At 38.2% G+C, this 20,857-nt stretch overlaps 1 protein-coding gene across 1 annotated transcript in view; it reads left to right on the top strand.

Moving 5' to 3' along the window:
• The first annotated feature begins 3,584 nt into the window (after positions 1 to 3,584).
• LOC102700656 overlaps positions 3,585 to 20,857 on the top strand; it is a 32,229-nt gene continuing 14,956 nt past the window's right edge. The window contains exons 1-35 of the mRNA XM_015841830.2: positions 3,585 to 3,886; positions 5,193 to 5,296; positions 5,388 to 5,522; positions 5,605 to 5,655; positions 5,808 to 5,902; positions 5,970 to 6,087; positions 6,610 to 6,711; positions 7,829 to 8,011; positions 8,093 to 8,253; positions 8,991 to 9,161; positions 10,150 to 10,236; positions 10,313 to 10,628; positions 10,710 to 10,814; positions 10,893 to 10,988; positions 11,074 to 11,141; positions 11,425 to 11,545; positions 11,627 to 11,803; positions 11,896 to 12,105; positions 12,381 to 12,490; positions 13,110 to 13,206; positions 13,422 to 13,520; positions 13,599 to 13,751; positions 13,821 to 13,895; positions 14,237 to 14,728; positions 14,857 to 15,189; positions 15,279 to 15,410; positions 15,563 to 15,676; positions 15,758 to 15,942; positions 16,023 to 16,131; positions 17,260 to 17,403; positions 17,534 to 17,827; positions 17,940 to 18,593; positions 18,684 to 18,872; positions 19,833 to 19,936; positions 20,502 to 20,791. Of these exons, the coding sequence (XP_015697316.1) occupies positions 3,790 to 3,886; positions 5,193 to 5,296; positions 5,388 to 5,522; positions 5,605 to 5,655; positions 5,808 to 5,902; positions 5,970 to 6,087; positions 6,610 to 6,711; positions 7,829 to 8,011; positions 8,093 to 8,253; positions 8,991 to 9,161; positions 10,150 to 10,236; positions 10,313 to 10,628; positions 10,710 to 10,814; positions 10,893 to 10,988; positions 11,074 to 11,141; positions 11,425 to 11,545; positions 11,627 to 11,803; positions 11,896 to 12,105; positions 12,381 to 12,490; positions 13,110 to 13,206; positions 13,422 to 13,520; positions 13,599 to 13,751; positions 13,821 to 13,895; positions 14,237 to 14,728; positions 14,857 to 15,189; positions 15,279 to 15,410; positions 15,563 to 15,676; positions 15,758 to 15,942; positions 16,023 to 16,131; positions 17,260 to 17,403; positions 17,534 to 17,827; positions 17,940 to 18,593; positions 18,684 to 18,872; positions 19,833 to 19,936; positions 20,502 to 20,791 (5,971 nt within the window). The 5' untranslated portion in view covers positions 3,585 to 3,789. The remainder of the gene's footprint in view (positions 3,887 to 5,192; positions 5,297 to 5,387; positions 5,523 to 5,604; positions 5,656 to 5,807; positions 5,903 to 5,969; positions 6,088 to 6,609; positions 6,712 to 7,828; positions 8,012 to 8,092; positions 8,254 to 8,990; positions 9,162 to 10,149; positions 10,237 to 10,312; positions 10,629 to 10,709; positions 10,815 to 10,892; positions 10,989 to 11,073; positions 11,142 to 11,424; positions 11,546 to 11,626; positions 11,804 to 11,895; positions 12,106 to 12,380; positions 12,491 to 13,109; positions 13,207 to 13,421; positions 13,521 to 13,598; positions 13,752 to 13,820; positions 13,896 to 14,236; positions 14,729 to 14,856; positions 15,190 to 15,278; positions 15,411 to 15,562; positions 15,677 to 15,757; positions 15,943 to 16,022; positions 16,132 to 17,259; positions 17,404 to 17,533; positions 17,828 to 17,939; positions 18,594 to 18,683; positions 18,873 to 19,832; positions 19,937 to 20,501; positions 20,792 to 20,857) is intronic.

The raw sequence follows: 20,857 nt of genomic DNA, 5'->3' as shown, positions 1-20,857 counted from the left end.
GATGGTTGCTTCTATTTCAATCTTGACTAACATAAAAAAGATGCAGACACTCTTAATATGCGAGCATGTTTTGTAACTTTCATGTGGAAAAAATGTGGACAGAAATGGGCGTTTGCCTTTCAGATGGACCATTCCCATCTGTGTAATATTGTAACGCAACTGTCTCCTCTTGTTCTGTTGCTACTTGCCGTATCTGAATTGTGGTTTTGGTTTGCAGGTTTGCATGCATCCGGGGTGTTTTGTCTGATGGGGGTTGTAGAGATAACTTAGGTCCTATTTGTTTTAGCTATAAATCAGTGTAATCTGGATTATTGAGTCAGATTACTATAAGCTGGATTATCGTAAGATAAAGTAAAAATAAATAACAAATATGAGTTATTATTTTAAAGTATCCAATAGTAGTGAATCTAAAGTCACACAATAATCTAAAATAAACACTTTTGGACGAACTTACCATATTATAGCAATCTAGGCTCTAAATTGTAATAAACTGTTACAATAATCCATCTGTTTATTTCAACTTACTCTTAATAAGCCAGATTATAATAATTCCAGGCCAGATCAAACATGTCTTAGGCTCTGTTGTTTTGTTTGATAAAAGACAAAAATATTATCTGATTTTTTGATAGTTATTTAACGATATAAATGTTAAAATTAAGTGTTATAAATGAAAAGTTTACTCTACACGATGATAAGATGATGAAGTTTTACATAGAAACTATTGAAAAAAATTGTTTAATAGTTCGGAAAGTATACACGTAAAAAAATCGATAAATAATCAGGCCCAAAAGAACGTAGTTCTAGTCAAATTAGATAGGGGTTCTTGGACTAAACAAAAAGAAGTTGGAATATACGATAAGATCATACGAAGAAGGAATAAAGTCTTTGCAATGACATGGCATGATTCATACGAATGGCTCGGAAGAGAAAGCAAGGTTTGGCAAAATAAAAATAAAAAAGGGGCACCGAGGCTCAAGAGTGCCATGATAAACGGTGGCATTGCCTATCGATATCACAGCTGGAATTGGATAGTGCCAATCCAATGACCAAACAATTTTTATTGATCCCAGGGTAAATAATCGAAAAAGCCATGAAATCCTTTTCAGTGACGGGTGCATCGGCCTTTGGGCCGAAATGGGAGCCGTTCTAGACTTCCAGTGGGCTGCCTTTGCAGGCTGAAATTGTCACACTGGAACGATACGTGGGCCAGATATTAGAGTGGAGCTTCTTCTTAATTGGTGGGCCTGAGCCCAAAATGGAAGAGCAGACATGCTTTTGATGGGCCTCTTTTGAGATGGGCTGAGAATGTGAGAACGCCCATCCCCGGAAAAGGGATGACAAATAACGAGAATCACCAATTTCACCGTTCTTTCTTCCGTGAAGTAGTTCCCAAAATAATCTTATTTTCCAATTATCAGATACATATCAATAAAACAAAAAATACTATAATATTTTTCACTTTATAAAATTTAATATAATTATTCTCTACATTATATATTCCTATGCATTTATTTCTTGTTTTTTAAGCTCCAATGCAATGATTCCTCGTAAATAAATAAATCTATTTTAAAATGAGTTATAATGAAAATATGATCTTATTCTGAATTGGGGTAGCTATTGTATTGTAATTAGCAGTGCTAGAGTGTGGTCGAAGAAAGGAACAAGGCCGGCAAGAAGATGCCATGGCCAATGGTTGACCGGCATCCAAAGTAGTCATTATTTTCTTTTTCACCTGGGGTTTCCGCTTCTATTTATAAGCACAATTAAAATTTTCAATCGAAAATTTAAAGTATATTATAGGGTTTTTTCACCATAATTTATTTTTCAACATTAACTTTTAAATCACTAAAAATATAATATAAAAGTCTATTCATAAATTATTGTTTGTTTTCAAATATATCATTTGATTTTTTATAAAAAAAAGGCGCAATCGCCCCCCTTCACCTATTTGCAGTCGATATTCTGCGGTAGATGCCCTAGATGGTAAACATGACAGAAGAAATCCCTAGCTGCTCTGCTTTGCTAATAACATACCATCTTCTTTCTCATTTGTCCTAAGCAAAAGCATCAGCCTAACCAATTCTGCTTGCGCTTGTCATATGCATCCTCCACTGGATACGGTGCACAGCGTGCCGGTTTACCGCTGAATCACGAGGAAAACATGCGCGGCGGGTTATACAATTTGGATGGCTCTAAGCGAACTCGCAAGTATATTTTTTGGGCTAAATATATTTTATTTAGAAAATATAATATTTATACAAACCATTTATGATATAAAGTGATAAAAATAAATATCATGTGTACTATGTAGTAACTCTATACAATTGTTAGTTCTTGATATATAACATTATAATACAATAAAAAACTATAATAAAGAACATAAAGGAAAACAGTAAAACAAATCAATAAAAAATAAATCATGAGTAAAAAAATTTATTTTTGTTCATAGCGATTTAAAAGTCAATGATGAAAAATGAACTGTAGTAAGAACAACTTAAATCAACTATAAAATTAGGTTTCAAAAAATCAATTTTGTTTGCTGACTGGTAAGCCAACAAGTACATTAGATAACTACTAAATTAATAATCTATTAGTATTCATAAAGTGAGTAACAACCTAACTTTTGTTTTTTTAAACCCACCCCATCACATATATAAATACGATATTGAATTAGACCCTCGATGTAACTTCAGTCATCAGTTGACCCTAAAAACACATACCAATCAGGGGCAGATTTAACATGAAGGCGGTAGGGTGTTAAAGCTATTGGAGCACTCACGAAGATCCCCTAAAATTTTATAGCAAAGATCAAGGGGAGCTAAATCTCTGTCTAACTTATTCAGACCCTCTAATCTCGTTAGCTAGATTCACCATTAGTACCAATTCTTTATTAACACTCGTAGTTTTTCTAATCTAACAGTACGTGTAGCGTTGGCATGTGCGCCTATAGCAGGGTAGATGTGAAACGATAGGAAATAATAGCAGAAGCTTAAAAATCATTTTGTTTAACCTCTAGAAAAAGTTCCAACACCTTTTTTTTTTACATACTTATGTCAAAACAATTTAGTGGAATCTCCTCAGAGTCATAGTGGAAGCTCGAGCTTGAGACTCCAACCCTCGTGTTGGATGGATCTGTGCCCTGGTCGTCATGGCCGCATTGCCAGCTTTGCGTGCTCAATGTGTCACGCCAGGCAGCGCCATCTACACGCGCGTCGTCTTGCCTGCTTGCTTTTGGTTAACCACTTTGCGTGCCACGCCGTGACCTTCTTTTCTTTCTCTTCTTTATTTTCATCCACGACAGTAAGCTGATACTGGCTGTTTGCTCGTAATCGCTTGCTACTATGCGATTAATTAAAGTTTTAATCGCGCCTCGACCTTCGTTTTAACCGCGACTTGTTTTTACAAATTAATCCAATTAACAAATTCCAGCTGTGGTTTTCTCTGGACACTGCCACCACCTCCGGGTCGCCACGTAGCAGCCGCGCCCGACGCCACGTGCCCGCCCCACCCGCGCGAGGGGCATATCTGTAATTCTCTCTTCTTCTTCTTCCAGCGATCTCTTTCTCCTCTCCTCTTCTCTTCTCTTCTCACCGCTCCGAAACCGCCGCTCACCTGTGGACTGGCTGCTTCTACTCCACTCCCTTGATTCTCTCTCTCCTCTCTCTCTCTCCCCCTGCGCGGGGGGCGGAGGGGGTCGAGGAAGCGCGCGCACTCTTCCTTCGCCACGTTTGTCGCGGTGGCGGCGGCGGCGGCTGGGGGGCGCGGCGCCGATCGCCCGCGGCGGCGGAGATGTTGGAGGACCAGGTCGCCTTCCTGCTGCAGAAGTACCTCGGCAACTATGTCCGGGGGCTCAGCAAGGAGGCGCTTAAGATTAGCGTCTGGAGAGGTGACGCCTTCGCTTCCCCCCCCCCTCCTCCCCTCCCTCTCTACTATATTGCTCTGCCCGTTCGCTCTGCCTCCGTCGATGAGGCGCTTCTCTCTGGTTGCTTTACTGGTTAGTATGTGATCGGATATGCGGGTTTAGTTGGTTTTGTTCGTTGTTTAGTTCCTCGTTGCGGCTTTGCTCGTTTGAGTAGTGGTGGTGGTTGCAGCTGAAGCACCGGTAGCGGTTCGCAGTGAAACAGCGATCACGTATGGTTTGGAGGGGTTAAGCAAGTTCGATTTGGACCTAATTTGATGCGTAATCTCAGTTTTCATGTTGCAATTGATTTGTGTGCGGTCGGGAGTGGCTGGGTTTTGCATATATGCTGCTTCCTGTGGAAGCTGATTTTGTGGGTACCAATGCAGCATTCATCCATTGGTGTGTATGTACGGTTTGCTGAATGAACTGAGTGCCATTGATGTGCGAATCACACAATTGGAAAAACCTTCATTAGTACAGCAATTGAAGTGTCCAGATGGATTCATGTGACTGGGAAGTGCTTTAGATATAGACAGTATTTTGAATTTAGTGCCTGTGTCAGCAGTTCAGCACAAGAAGATCCCTGCTGACCGTGAGTTGTGGTTGATGTGAAATGGCTGACTGTTGGTAGGTGCTGCAGACTACAGATTTAGGAAACCTTTGCTCAGAGAAGTGCAGAGTTGCCACAAGTATCTGGGTTGTTTTACATGAACGGATGCCGTTAAAGAGCTGCACCCATGTATGAAGAGTAAGGGTAAATGGTAAACATGCCGGCAGATACGTCCTCTTCACCAGGTCAAATCCAGAAACCACTTGAATCCTGGGTAACATATACGTTGTAGATGCCATTGCTGAACACTATAACAGCATAGTGCAGAGAGTTGCAACTCTAATTCAGAATGTTCCTCTTTATCATGAGAAGCTTATGCCAATTGGTATCAGATGACAATTCCATGAGTAGCTGCATATCGAATTGAACTGGTATATGTCACCATGGATTCATGGACAGATGGGCAGGGAACTCCTCAGGCCACATGCAGAATATTCCACGGTATTTGTTATAATTATCAGCAGTTTCATCTAAATAGTGACATGTGTTTCATTGTGAAATGGACAATAGTACACGTTTCTCACAAGGAGAGTAGAACACAGTGTGTGGTCTAGTTAAATACCAGTTTGGAATTTGAAACCTACTTGTTTTTCCTTCTGGTACCTATTGATCCTGTTTATCACTGATATATGACTATATATGCTACTTTCTGCTATTACATTTTTTGGAATACTATTTCAGGTGATGTAGAGCTCACAAACATGCAGTTAAAGCCTGAGGCGCTCAATTCATTGAAGTTACCTGTGAGAGTGAAGGCTGGTTTTCTTGGTTCAGTGAAGCTCAAGGTTTGCAGTAATTACTTCAGTTCAGTGCATTTAACTTCGCCTTAAGATATGAATTGCTGAGCGAAATAATGAATGTGCCAACGATTATTAGGTCCCATGGAGCAGGCTTGGTCAAGAGCCAGTTTTGGTTTATCTTGATCGAATATTTATATTAGCTGAACCAGCAACACAAGTTGAAGGTTGCAGTGAGGACGCTGTTCAAGAGGCAAAAAGAAGTAGAGTCAGGGTAAGCACTCTTTGACCTCTTTTAGTGATCTATGGAATTAATGCCAATGCCATGCATTGATGATCTGTGGTCTTTCACTCAGGAAATGGAAATCAAGTTACTGGAGAGCCAACAGCAGATGAAATCTGAACTGGTATTTAGCCCTTTTACTAGTATGTTTGTGTATTGATGATATTGGTCAGATAGCCAATCTAGCTGCCTTTGTTTTGATTGATCTCGTGTGTTAAGCAATCACCACTTTTGGTACACTTCATTTGTTTCTGACTGAAACTTCCATTCTTGAAGAACTCATCATGGCTTGGGTCTTTCATTAGCACTGTAATCGGAAATATTAAGCTGTTCATCGGCAATATTCATATCAGATACGAGGACACCGAGAGGTACTTAAATCCTGTTTACTGAATTTCTCCTTCAGAATGCATAAGAATAATAACTTGCTCTCAATAGCAATCCAGGCCACCCTTTCGCAGCAGGTTTGGTACTTTCAAAGCTTTCAGCAGTTACTGTGGATGATCTTGGAAAGGAGACTTTTGCCACTGGTGGGGATTTGGACAGAGTTAAAAAGGTATATTATTCCTCTTATTAATTTGGTAATTCTTAATTGCACTGTTCATTTTCGATAGTGTGGTTAGGGGGCATGGAACACCAATTTCAATGCCATCTTCTACATAAGACGCATTCTGTTCCAAAAAAAATGGGTGTACTATTGACACATTTTTTGTTTGAGGAATACAAGTTTTGACGACATTAGGTGCTAAAACACACTGTTACTGTGACTAGCCTTCTGCATCAATAGCAGCGAACTTTGTTGATGCACATTTTAGAGTGAGGGAGGAGAGCATCATGAATGCATAGTTGTATTGCATTTGCAGAGCTCAAAGGGCCTAATATTCTGATATTCAAGAAACAAAAGGTCAAATCCTAAAAATCAGGGAACACCAGAAACATTCTTGCAGTTGAGAGCGAATGCATTCTTTCGATTAAGGAATACTCGGCATATTCTACTTGCCCTTTTATTTTATCTGTTACATACTTTGTATTCCGATGAATCTTGCATTTAATATTTTATTGATAAATGGTTTTGCAGTCAGTCGAACTTGAGGGCCTGGCACTGTATTTCGATTCTGACAGCAGTCCTTGGAGCATACATAAGTCCTGGGAAGATCTACTACCTTCAGAATGGAGTCAGGTACCTTCCACCTGTAGTCAACTGCGGATAAAAAGATTGGGGTCTGAACACATATGTTATGTGCACATAGACAGTACACACAGTGTCATGGCCTGACGTTCTCTTGCATGGGTCCATTTAAGTTATGCAAGAGAAGTCACCCATTTTTATGGCTGGACGTTATGGTATGGTGTGTCAGCGGCGACACAATTAAGTCAAGTCAGATTTGGCAAGTGTGGTTGCAGATGGAGATAGGCTCTCCATAGAATTTCCTATAGTTTTGCTAGAGTCCCAGTAGTATCAGGTTACTATAGTTTTGCTAGTGTCCTAGTAGTATCAGGTTAATAGTCGTTTCCTTTCTTCCTTTTAAAGGCACCTCAGTACATAAAGGTAGCCCAGGGTGTGTTAGAAATCAGGCAATAAGAAATATATAAAAGGGGATCAACACCAAAGTTCCAGCCATATCACACATACAGCAGGATTTCACCTAGCTTGTCTAGGAAGTTGGAAATTAGTTGCAACAATCATAGTTAGCTTTAGTTGCACATGTTATCTATCAGTTACTCAACTCAGATTGTTAGGGAGGTCTTATAAAGGAGATGCTATCGCTTGAGAGGATTAAGCAAAGTAAGATTAGGTTTATCCCCATATCTTATTATCACCTCTTGCTGCCTAGCCATAATCTTGGCACTTGCAATGGCAACACCAAAATATCCCATCCATCGTTATGGTACACATCCATTTTTAGATAATGGAAGCTTTATTGAACTCACACAATTACACCAAGATGATACAACAATACTAAGAACACTCCCGGCACAGCTAAGATGAACATAGCCAACACTCACCCACACCAATACCCAATAAAACTTCAAAAAGATGCTTAAGGGCCATTAACTGTGACTAGATCACCACCATGTTTCTGGTTAAAACACTCCTTGACCACCCACTGACCCGCCATCCACTTTGCTTTGCCCATTTTTCATCATCTACCCAAACGACCATGAATTGTCACTAGATGTCCTGGCATTGGGTTGCAGTGAGGTTTTGTAAGCTGGGTCTTGTCAATATCATTGATTACATCCAATAATTTCATTTCCCTTTCTAAATACTTGGTGCTTCATAAATTGTGTTTCAGATATTTGAATTCAGAAAGCAGGATAGTTCTAGTCCTCCTTCAAAAACACACACTTACATTTTACGACCTATCTCTGGCAAAGCAAAATACACGAAGGTACAACTTGATGCAGCAAAGAAAACAGGACAGGCTTTGCAAAATGCAGTTGTTGATTTGGATGACGTTACTTTATCTTTGTCTAAGGTTTGTATCCCCCCTTCCCTCCTCTTGCGCTCTCTCTTCTAATGACATTGTTGATTGGGCACCCCCTTTTTTTGGTACCAGGATGGCTACAGGGATGTCTTGAAGATGGCTGATAATTTTTCTTCTTTTAATCAACGGCTCAAATATGCTCACTACCGGCCATCTTTACCAGTCAAATCTGACCCAAGGTCTTGGTGGAAGTATGCATACAAGGTGGTGATTAATGAAACGAAGAAAGCAAGGTTTGTATTTTTCACATATTTTTATCTGGCTTCCACTTGTTGTATGGATATTGGGTAGCAATTCCTTGTTGAGAAATATAACAGTATGTAGGTTTATTGTCATATGATTTGGTATTAACGGTCAAGTTTCAATGTTGGTGACCATGCCAAGTCAAACTACATCTTATAAAAATAAAATGGTATTTTTCATGTTGTTTATAAGCATAAAATGGTATTCTGTTTAACAGTTATCTATAATGATGACCCCCTCATCGCTGGTGGCAGCATCTATATTCCAGAGAGATGTTATTATATTGGGATTCGTCCACAAGAAATCTTGCATGCATTTGGACATCTATTTTACTCATTTTCAGACTAGGACTCATGTCTTGTTATTTTGATATGTATGATGTCTAGTGTGCCTTTTACAATACAATTGGTTTTATGAAACTGAGCTTCCATGCTGCATAGCTGCAACAATTTTGTAGAATAAAGGAAAGGAGTTGGGCAGTAACAAGGTGATCAAGCAGCATCAATTTGGAAGAGCCTAGGCAATAGATTTGATGCATTTGATTTGTGCTGTACATCACTCTTGGATCTTTTTCTATTCCTGAGTAATACCCGAAATGTGTGTATTAGTCAATTACATTTGGATGTTGCAATTGTTTTAATTTTTTAACATCTAATGTTTCATGGTATTTTTTCCTGGGTATTAAGTTCTCTCAATTGTTTCATGTTGATATGCCTTATGGATGCAGTGGAAATCTATCATGGGAGCAACTACTGAAATATGCAAGACTTAGGAAGAAATATGTATCTTCATATGCGTCCTTATTGAAATCTGATATGAGCCGGTTGGTGGTTGATGATGGCGAGGAGATAAAGAGACTTGACCGTGAACTAGATATGGAAGTCATCTTACAATGGAGGTAATACATTACTCCCCCACCCCCACCCCAATCCAATGCTTTCTGGGTTATGCAGCTATGCACCAAGAAAATTACCATCTCCTATTGCCCTGAAATAGTAAAGTAAAAGGTTCATATAAATGTGAAAGGAGTAGTTGGTGAGATTGACACATTTTCAACTTCATTATATTATACATACTGAATGTTGATAGCTGGTCACTGCAAGTTCATCATATTGCAGTGGCCGATTTATTTCCTGTTGGGCTTGGAGTTCGATGACTTGATCTATTCCCAGGAGCATCAGGGAATAAGCACCGAGCTGGTCTAGTACATGTTTTGTTTTTAGCTCACTGAAATGCTTGTTTAGTGTTAAAAGTGAGTATCCTTTGCACTGGATCCATGTATATGAACACCATTGGCTCTTCTCAGCATTCTGTTTTTTTAGATAAAGGAAGCTTTTATTAATTTCAGATGATTTACATCAAGGTGATAGAATTAGAACACTCTTGGCCTCTGCATAGCTAATGACACAGCCAAACACAAGCACACACATGAAAAGTTTATTACAAGTGAGTAAAACAGTAAGGGGAGCACCAATCCTCAGACTAGACCGCCACCCATGTGCCTGGGTGTTCTCTTTGTTTCACATATAATAAAAAGTCATGTTACATGCCTGTCTTGCATGTACTTTTTGGCAGAATATCCTTGATGATTCATCAGGTCATTCTTGCTGTTTAAAAAATTTCTTTATTGAGCTAAACACAATCATATCATGCCATCATGGCTTTTTGATCCCTAGGAATAATAAGTACATGATTCTTAACTTTTAAATGCATAAGGACAATGAATAGGCGAGTTCCCTATTCAACTTCTTGATCATTTGAGCCATAGAGAATGTACCAATTGCATGGGGGTTAAACTAAACTTCTGCTACAGTTTTCTCATGTGGATGTTTTCATACCATTTCTTCACTGGTTAGTTATGTTTCCTTTTGCTCTCAATTGTGCAGGATGTTGGCTCACAAGTTTGTAGAGCAGTCCGCAGAAAAACATCAATATGCTCAACAAAATAAGCAGTCTTGGTGGTCATTTGGATGGTTGGTTCTGACTTATACAGACCTCACACTTCATACGCGTGGAAGGTGTAGAAGTTAATTCATCTTTTGTGTGCAGGACTGGCTCATCAAAGGATGAGGGAGATTCTAAGAGTTTTAGTGATGAAGATTGGGAAAGATTGAATAGGATTATTGGCTACAAAGAAAATACTGATTATATTCCTGCTCAACAGGATATGAAATTGATGCAGTTCTATTTTGAAATACGCATGAAGCATAATGCTTCGAAGCTTATTATCGATAGCTCGGAGTGTCTTGCTGATCTGTCATGTGAAAATTTCTGTTGCAACTTGAAAATGTATCCAGAAGCAAAAATTTTTGACCTGAAGCTTGGTTCCTACAAGCTTTTATCTCCTTATGGTCTGCTTGCTGAGGTTCGGGTGCTTTTACCTTAAAATTGAAATTCATTTGACAGTGAGTTACTCAAACATGCTGCTATGTTTATGAATTGACAGAGCGCAAGCGATGCTGATTCTCTTGTTGGCTTTTTTTCCTACAAACCTTTCGATGAGCAATTGGACTGGAGTTTTACGGCTAAAGCTTCTCCTTGTTACATAACTGTAAGCTAGCCAGTTTGAACTTCAATGTTCATTTGTTTGTTCTATCATCTTATGATTAAAGTTCCTGTTCTGTGCCAGTACTTAAAAGATTCCATTGATCAAATCATTGAATTCTTCAAGAGTAGCCCTACCATTAGCCAGACTCTAGCAATAGAGACTGCTGCTGCCGTACAGGTATATTCAAAATTCATTGGACAATACTTATTCCTATGATCAGGTGTCTAATTCTTCCCCTTCTTTTTCAAAAATAATTATGAAGATGACATTAGATGAAGTGAAACGTACTGCCCAACAGCAAATGACGAGGGTTCTAAAAGACCAGTCCAGGTTCATGTTCCTATCTAACAATTTTTTTGATGTGGAGACATGGAAAATTATGCTTTGAAAGGAAAGAAGTGTCTTGCTAGCAAATTTCAGCTTGATTTAACAAATTTTCAAACTGAGATTTTTGTTGTTTGTCATACGCCAATGTTAGTTAGCAAGGGAAACTAGTACTTGTTTTTTCCTTTTCTTTATTTTTCTCCTATGCTACTTACTATAGTTAATAATTAGTTATATTTTGTTTGTCAAGCCCTTCTTGAATGGTGACTGATGAACAACACCCTTGTAGATTTTCACTAAATCTGGATATTGCTGCCCCAAAAATTACTGTTCCAACCAAGTTCTGCCCAGATGACTTGCATGAGACCAAGCTTTTGCTTGACCTTGGAAATTTAATTCTTCGGACAGAGGTCATGTCCACTCTCTGAAAGTTGGATTTTATGTGCCCATTGTTGAGGGTAATTAGCCACTGATTTTATTTGTTGCTCCAGGAGATATGGGATTCCTGTGCTTCAGAAGAGCAGGATTTGTATCTGAATTTCAATCTAGTGCTAAGTGATGTTTCTGCATTTCTAGTAGACGGTGATTACCATTGGAATGAGACACTCCCTGAAGTCAATTTGATGCCAGTTATTGACAAGTGTGGAATTGCTTTAAAGCTTCAGCAGGTAAACAGCCAATGCTCTTTTATTACTGACAAAGAATATACTAATAGTGAATATAACCAATATGACACTAATATATTTTTTCCTTTGTGCAGATCCAGTTAGAAAGTCCACTCTACCCTTCTACAAGAATGGCAGTACGGGTTCCGTCCCTGGGATTTCATTTCTCTCCAGCACGCTATCATCGATTAATGCAAATCTTAAAGATTTTTCAAGATAATGATAGCGAGAAAAACAGTTCAGATCTTGCACATTTGTGGGATCAGGCTGACTTTGAGGGATGGTCGTCTCTTCTCACGTGGAAGGTTGCCCTTGTAACTTGTGCTACATGTATTATTAACTGGGCATGAGGGTAGACACAACAAACTTTATGTGACCTTATTTTGCAACAAACTAAACAATGGCATGTTATCTATGCCGCTTGAAATACATAATTTTAAGGAGTTAACAAACCCCTTTCTGGTCTATTTGAGCCATCAATTAAACTACTACATCCATTTTAAATTGCTATTTGCTCTCCTATTAATCAATCTAAACTTAAATGGCCAATACTCTTCTTTTGTCCTGTTACCTTAATCAGGGTGTTGGAAACAGAGAAGCCACTTGGCAACGTAGGTACCTGCGCTTGGTGGGGCCATTTCTATATGTATTTGATAATCCAGCATCTACAACATACAAGCAATGGTCCAGGTTGTGCGCTTCCACTGTGGTTTGTTTCCTCATGGAGTTTTGTATCTCAATCTGTTATTGAATTTGGATTTATAGCACCTCTATGCATTTTGTAGTTCCAAATAGTCTTGTCTGGAAATGCTATAACACTGGACCTTAAGCTAATTACTTAGGTTTCATTTCAGCTTATAGAACTGTTATGAATGTTTTTATTACGGGCCACTATATCAGTGTAATTGGTAGAAAGCTTGGATATTGATCACAGCTCTCTTAGTAGGTTGTTTTTCAAGACTTTTGGTTGGTGAGCCTTAGATGTTGTTCCATCATGGGGTTGTTCTGGTGATGTCTTACCATACATTTAGTGAGTAAACATTATTAATGTTTATTTGAAAGAACAACATATTTTGGTGCATTCAAGGAAAAAAAGAAAGAGCAGCACCAATATTTTGACATGGCTTAAGGTCTTTAATGTTTTCATGAAGATACAATAAATTATTCCATTCCCATCTATGGCTATGAGTTCCTATCTATGGATATGAGAATATCTGTGATCTAAGCGTGTCAATAGCTTCTTATCTTTGTGTTAGTTGCATGCGAGTGGATATATGTTTTGACTATAATCTTTTGTGTTGAATCACAGTTTACGTAATAAACAAGTCCATCAGGTCCCTACGGAGCTTACAAGTGGTGTGCAGAATATCCTGGCACTTCACGATTCTGGTCAAGTTAATCCCAAGGAACGGTCAAGTAGCTGAGTTCATTATATTTTGTTTATTACTTCTTTTATTAGACTACAATCAGGCATGTCATATCACAATTTTTGCTCAGACAGTAATTGCCAGAATTGGCACAGTAAGCCAGTTTGTGCTATCATGTAGATCTGGAACTGCTCCTGTAACCTCTGTGACATAATTGGTAGCTCCAGATTTTCAATTAACTTTATCTTTTACAGATTCTTGAAGACACTGGTGCTTTGATTCTGTTGTTTGATAACGAGGAAACACGGAAGACATGGCAGAGCCGCTTACAGGGCGCTATATACCGTGCATCGGTACTCTCTGATCCTCTTTACCCTATGTATCATTTTTTCATATTCTATCACTATCATATAATCTAGTGTATTTTACAGGGTTCTGCTGCAATATCTAGCTTTCCCGAAGTTTCATTGCCATCAGAGGTCCATTCCTTCAAGGGAAATTTTCCAGATGTTGTTAACATTGAAAAATTGTTCGTTGCTGGCATTCTTGATGAGCTAAAGATCTGTTTCTCATGTGGCTATGAGGTTTGTCTCTTACCTGAATTTCCTTGTTACTTGCATCTGAATCAATGACTTGACTCGTGCTTTCTGTAGAGCAACCACAAACTAAAAAAAGTTCTGCTAGCTAAGGAGAGCAGCTTGTTTGAATTTCGGGCAGTTGGTGGCCAGGTAGCTGTCTTTAGTCACTACTCCTACCGGTTCATATTATAAGTTACTTTATGTTTGTTCTAAGTCAAACATCTTCAAGTTTGACCAAGTATATAGAAAAATATAGCAACATTAACAAAAGATAAATATTATAAAAATATATTCTATGGTGGATTTAATAAAACTAATTTGGTGTTGTGAATGTTGGTACATTTTTCTATAAACTTTGTCAAACTTGAAGAGATTTGACTTAGGACAAACCCAAAGTGATTTATAATACAAAACAAAGGATGTAAGAAAGCACCTTTTTCCTTGTTTTATGATTAGGTCATTAACCTAAGACTTTTTATGGAAACAAACAGGTTGAACTCTCGATGAAGGGTGGGAACCTACTGATTGGTACTATCTTGCGATCTTTGGAGATTGAAGACCAGTATTACTACCCTGGGAGTCCTGTACCAAGGTATTTGGCGAGGTCCTTTATCAATAGCACGCAGACCAAAGAAGTTCCAACTCCTAGTCAGAAGAATAGTGCAGGACCTAAAGGTACTTCACTGAAGAAAAGTGAAAGCGAGGAAAGGTTTTTTGAAGCTTCAGATGATTTTGATGAATTTGAAACACCTATGCTACATGAGAGGAGTATATCAGATTATTTCAGTACACAGAACTTTTTGCCTACTAACCTCCCTTCCTTACAGCCTCCTGCATTTAGTCGAATTCCTGGTTTGATGCCAGATAGTGAACTTCAATCTGCTGGATTCACTTCAGGTGGCATTACTTTTGATAGTTTTGTGAAAGCTCAGATGGTGATTTATGATCAGCAATCCCCTCAATACAACAACTTGGATAATAGGGTAAATATCTAAGAATGACAGTATCTAGCAATTCTTTTATTTCATAAAGGGGAACATGCTTTGAAATTTATATGGATGGAACTTATACTCCCAGACATCTGACAGATATTTTTTTTGGCTGTTACCAGGTTGTTCTAACTGTCGCTACTCTGACCTTTTTCTGTCATCGGCCAACAGTTATTGCAATAATGGAATTTATGAATGCCATCAACCTTGCAAATGTCCCTGATGCTAATAAAAATAAAGACACAACATTGAATCCTATAGAAGATAATATTGTTGAGGAACCTAAGTCTGATCTGGAACCAGAACCAGTCATAAAAAGATTACTAGCTAAAGGTAAAAGCAGAACAGTTTTTCATCTAACATCAAGCATGGCAGAGGCACAGATATTATTAATGAACGAAAAGGGTGATCGGCTTGCTACTTTATCACAAAATAACCTCTCAACTGATATAAAGGTATGGTGATCATCTACAGATCCACCTCTAATGGATATGATTGATCTTGGTTTGTTTTGAACTGATACTTAGTATCTTGGCATTATAAGGTGTTCACATCGTCATTCAGTATAAAGGCTGCACTTGGAAACCTTAAAATAAGTGATGACAGTCTTCGTAGCAATCATCCCTACTTCTGGGTTTGTGATATGCGAAATCCAGGAGGAAGTTCTTTTGTGGAGGTACTACCATATGATCTGTTTAACTTAATGAATTCTCTAGTTGTACATTGTAACTGGTTATGTTTTTTGTTGAAGAATAACTGCTCGTGCTTTACTTTATCTATCTACTTCTGGATCAGAAAAAAGCAATCAACTTTTAAATCTTTATGCAGATTGACTTTAGTTCGTACAATGTTGATGACGAAGACTATAGTGGGTACGACTATAGTCTCTCAGCACAGCTTTCAGAAGTTAGAATTGTTTATCTCAATCGTTTTGTTCAAGAGGTATGTTGTTCAGAGCTATCTAATTTCCCCTCTTCAATTGGTTTTAAGGGTTCTCTTTTCTCAGACATAACCTGTTTGCAGATTATCAGTTATTTCATGGGACTTGTGCCCAAGAGTTCTGATGGTGTTGTAAAGCTAAAGGACGATGTAACTAACTCAGAGAAATGGGTTAGCAAAACTGATATGGAAGGATCACCTGCTCTCAAATTGGATGTTTCTTTCAGTAGGCCTATAATTGTTATGCCTCGTGAAACTAAATCTAAAGAGTAAGGATGGTTTTGTGGACATGAAATGATGGTAGTCGCATGTCTTTAGATATTTTAAAGAGAACTTATTTGTTTTGCAGTTTTTTGGAGCTTGATGTTCTATACATAAAAATTCAAAATGAATTCCAATGGATAGGTGGGAATAAGAATGAGATGAGCGCTGTTCATTTAGAAATTTTAACGGTTACGGTAAGTTCATTGTATCAACTTGTTTATTTTTCTCTTTTTGGATGGGGAACTGGAGGTGAGAGACCTACTGGAAAATTTAATGACCCCCAGAAAAGTACGACAAGTTAAAAAAGGAAAAAAAAAAGAGAGGAGCAAGGGCAACAGATAGCCCACATTCTCTGATGCCATTGGCACAGAGATCTCAAAAGCATATGGTAGCACAATATTTTCAGGTTATGTTTGTTTTGAGCTTGAGAATTCCATGAAAATTTTGTCAATGTGTTCACTACTTGTTCCTTCTTTTGTACTCCCTTTACTCCTTTTGTTTAATGTCGTTGACTTTTGAGTCTTCGTTTAACCATTCGTCTAATTAAAAAACAATAATTATTAATTATTTTGTTGTGATTTGATTTATTACTAAGACACTTTAAACATGGCTTATAACTATGTGTATTTGCACAAAATTTTTGAATAAGATGAACGGTCAAATGTTGATTCAAAATCAACGGCATAAAATAAAAAAAACGGTGGGAGTAATGTACAAAAGAGCAGAAAGTAAGTGGGACTGTGGGAATTATACCTCCTTATGAAGATTGGGGACCTGTTGAGAACAGGTTTTTTTAATAAACAAATATTATGTTATTGTCCCGTATACTTTGCAGTTCCAGCGGACATGAGAGCTTTGGAGGCATTGAAAATTAACCTTAATCCGAAAGGCAAAATGAGCACCTTTAAGGATTTTTTTATATATTTTTAAACCTTTTTAATAAATAATTTTATTACTGAAACTCGAAGGAAAATATTTTCGTCGTATGAACCTTTTGGCCATACCATTAACACTGATATGGCAAAACTAGTTGGTGTGGTAGGCTTGCCATACTATCAACACTGGCATGACAACATTGTCTTGCCACGCTAGTGCTGGTGACGTGGCCAAAATGTTCATACGGTAAAAACATTTTCCTTCAAGGTTTAGTAACAAAATTATTTATTAAAAATGTTTAAAAAATAAAAAACTTCCCACCTTTTAAGGAAAATATAAAAAAAATCTTATATGGATTCTTAGCATTGTTATCCTCGGAGAAATGCAAAATATGCCATGGATATTTAAATTGTTCTTATAACCGTGTTACACACTTACCTTTGCAGGTAAAGGACATCAATCTAACTATAGGTATGAATATGGTGTGTGGCGAAACTATAATTCAAGATGTGGAAGGTCTCTCCTTTGAGATCCATAGATCACTACGTGACCTGATGCATCAGTTACCAGTGGTGGAGGCCGCAATTAAGGTAGAACATTTTCTCTTGAGTGCATTTTTAATGAAAGCTCCCTCGTTAGATCCAGTACACTAAGCAACAGTATACCACTTGTCTTTTGAGTGCCATTGGATTATTCGTTTTCATGTCAAATATCTCTTAGGTGGATGTTCTGAAAGCAGCTTTATCCAACCGAGAATATGAAATTATATCTGAATGTGCATTGTCAAACTTCTCTGAGACACCACAAGTTGTGCCTGCTCTTGATGATCCTCGATATGGACCTTCTACAGCTGAATCTCACGTATCTTCATCTTCTGTTTCATCTGAAAGTATTCAAGATCTGTCTCAAGATGCGGAGACATGGATAACTAATAAATTGTCTGTTTCAATAAATCTGGTTGAGCTTTCTCTGCATTCAGGATCGACAAGGGACTCTCCTATTGCTAGTGTGCAGGTAAAGTTTTCTAGAGAATGCACTTTGCAATTGCATCACTACTAGCATTCTTTCCTGTTTAGTTGATTCAACTAGTATTCTCATACATTGGCATGCAATCTTCTGTACGTAGGCAAGTGGTGCATGGCTTCTCTATAAATCAAACACAAGGGAAGAGAGCTTCCTTTTTGCTACTCTTAAAGGCTTTTCTGTTTTTGATGACCGTGAAGGAACCAAAGATGAGTTAAGGCTTGCCATTGGGAAATCAGCAACAGTTAGAGACACATCATCTGCTGATGGTTATAATAATGCCAATGAACTTGATTCAGGTGAACGGAGAATCCAGAAAGATCTTGGCCTTGAGCCGATCCCCTCAATGCTCATTCTTGATGCCATCTTGCGGAAATCTTCGTCAACTGTGTCTCTCTGTGTCCAGCGTCCCAAGTTTCTTGTGGCACTTGATTTCTTACTAGCAATTGTTGAGTTCTTTGTTCCATCTGCTCGTAGTCTCTTATCCAACGATGAAGATAAGGACCTTTTGCATATGACTTCCCCACTGGTATTTAGTGATCAGGTTTATTATCAGGAGTGTTCAACCCTGAGTCTTTCATCTCAGAAACCCCTGATTGTCGATAGTGAAAAGTTCGACCACTATGTATACGATGGAAAAGGTGGCAAACTATATTTGCGGGACGGGGAGGGGAAAATTTTGTCAGGCCCTAGCTCTGAAAAATTCATTCATGTTCTCTGTGGTAAGGGGTTGCAATTTCGGAATGTCACGATAGTGGTATGCTCTGCACTTTCAGTTTTTTTGTTGTTTCTACACAGTAATTTGCGATATATTTCTTTGGCCTGACAATGCAATATCTTGCTGCAGAATGGTGAGTATCTGGACTCATGTATATACCTTGGCAGTGACTGCTGGTATTCAGCATCAGAAAATGACCATGTCTACCTAGCAAGAGAAAATGATGGACTTCTATCTACTACTAGTGAGGAAATTAAAGAAGATGTTGTGAAAAATACAAGTGTCAATAGATCAACAGAATTCATAATTGAAGTACAGGTATTCCTCTTCATGTCTTTGGCTATACCTGAGGTGTACTTATCTTGGCTGTTGTAGACTAGAATCAGATAAACTTGATTCTAAGTCAGTTGTAAAAGTTGAAAAGGGAGACGGAGATGGCTTTATGTGTGTTTTCTTTTCTTGCCCTGATCAAGAACCTTGATCTTGGAACTAGAATAATCCCTTCTGACAGTTCTAGAGTTCATTACTGGTTTCTCCTAAAAAGGGTTAAATATTGGTTTCAGATGGTTACTGTTGAGAATACAAAAATATGTGCAGGATTTCAGAGTGCTCAATCTGGATTATATTTTTTAAGCGGTTTCTATTTGGAAGCAATACCATGGCCAGCTGACCACCACCTTGAGTTCTTGCTTGGTTAATTTAGGTCACAGTTTACTCTTTAGACATGAACCTACTCATGAGTGCGCCCCCTACTACACACCTGGAAAGTTGCAGATTCTGGGGATAAATCTGTGACCACTCAATCGTTAGACAGTGTTTGGTGAGGTGCGCATGCATGGTATGCACTCTGGAGTGTGGGCAACTAGCTCATTTTTTCTTAGGTTTGAATACTTAAAAAAGTATGATCAACATGCACTGTACAGACACATTTTACTTTGTAAGGTCATTATTTAAGTCTTTTGTGCTGATAAAATCAAGTTACATGATCTGAATTTAAATCACCTACTAACATTTCCACGAGCTACTGAGGTGGCTATTATATCAGCAATAGTTCAAAGACTTAATTTAGAACTTAAATATAATCACATCTAAGTCTGCAAGGTTTTTGAAACCGTGCCAGACGACAATTAATAGAAACTCATGCCTGCGGAATCTTTCTGATTACAACTAAGAAATACCATTCTAATGTTATTTGTCTTTTCTGGCGTGTTGTGATTTTTGATTCTGCAGTGCACAATAACCATTTCTTGATTGTATGCTTGAACATTGTTGTCCCAGGCTATTGGACCAGAGCTTACTTTCTACAGCACATCAAGAAGTGCTGGTGAAAATTTAGCACTATCAACTAAGGTTATTCATGCCCGTACAGATGCATTTTGCAGGTTGGTTCTCCATTACCCTTGGGATGAAAGTAGTTCTCATCTTAAAACTAAGTATTCAGCATAAGAATTACTACCTCCGTCCCACAGTAAGTGTCATTCTAGATTTAAATTGTGTCCCACAGTAAGTGCATCTGTAGAGTATTAGTTGTCTCAGTAATCACTTCTCACTCAAACTCATCCCCATCTTAACCCCAACTACCCTCTAACTCTCAATACTTCTCATTTAATGAGGGGCATTTAGGACATTCTTCTTATCTTACCGTACTACTCCCTCTGGCCCAATACAAAGGGATTCCTGGAATCCCAAGATGCATTTAGTAGGTGAACAAAATGACCATATGCCCATATAAATAGATAAATAGTATTGGTGATTAGGTAGGTAAGGGTTATAAAAGGAAATTCTTCTTGATTCTGAGCCAGTGATGGATGAGAAGGCAGAAATTGGTTTATTTTGGGACAAAATTTGAATCCTACGAAGTTCTTTTTTGGGACGGAGGGAGTATGTACGTTAATGATGCAGTTCAAGTCAAGATTTGTTGGTTGTTAAATCTTGTTTATGACACAGGCTTATAATGAAGGGTGACAGTATGGAGATGAGTGGAAACATACTTGGTTTAAAGATGGAGAGTAATGGTATCAGGGTTATAGAACCATTTGACATGTCTATGAAATATTCAAACGCATCCGGGAAGACCAATTTGCATCTGTTGGTTTCTGAAATTTATATGAACTTCTCCTTCAGTATCCTGAGGCTATTTTTAGCTGTTGAGGAAGAAATTTCAGCTTTTCTTAGGATGTCATCCAAGAAAATGTCACTGGTGTGTTCTCAGTTTGATAAAGTCGCAACTACACAGGGTATGCTAGACTTTGTTTTGTATGAATGCTCCTAGCTTGCAGCTACTAATTTCAGATGCCTCAAAT

The sequence above is a fragment of the Oryza brachyantha genome, chromosome 10, assembly GCF_000231095.2.
Source record: "Oryza brachyantha chromosome 10, ObraRS2, whole genome shotgun sequence".
NCBI classification, from domain to species: Eukaryota; Viridiplantae; Streptophyta; class Magnoliopsida; order Poales; family Poaceae; genus Oryza; species Oryza brachyantha.
This window is presented reverse-complemented; position numbering and strand designations above follow the sequence as displayed.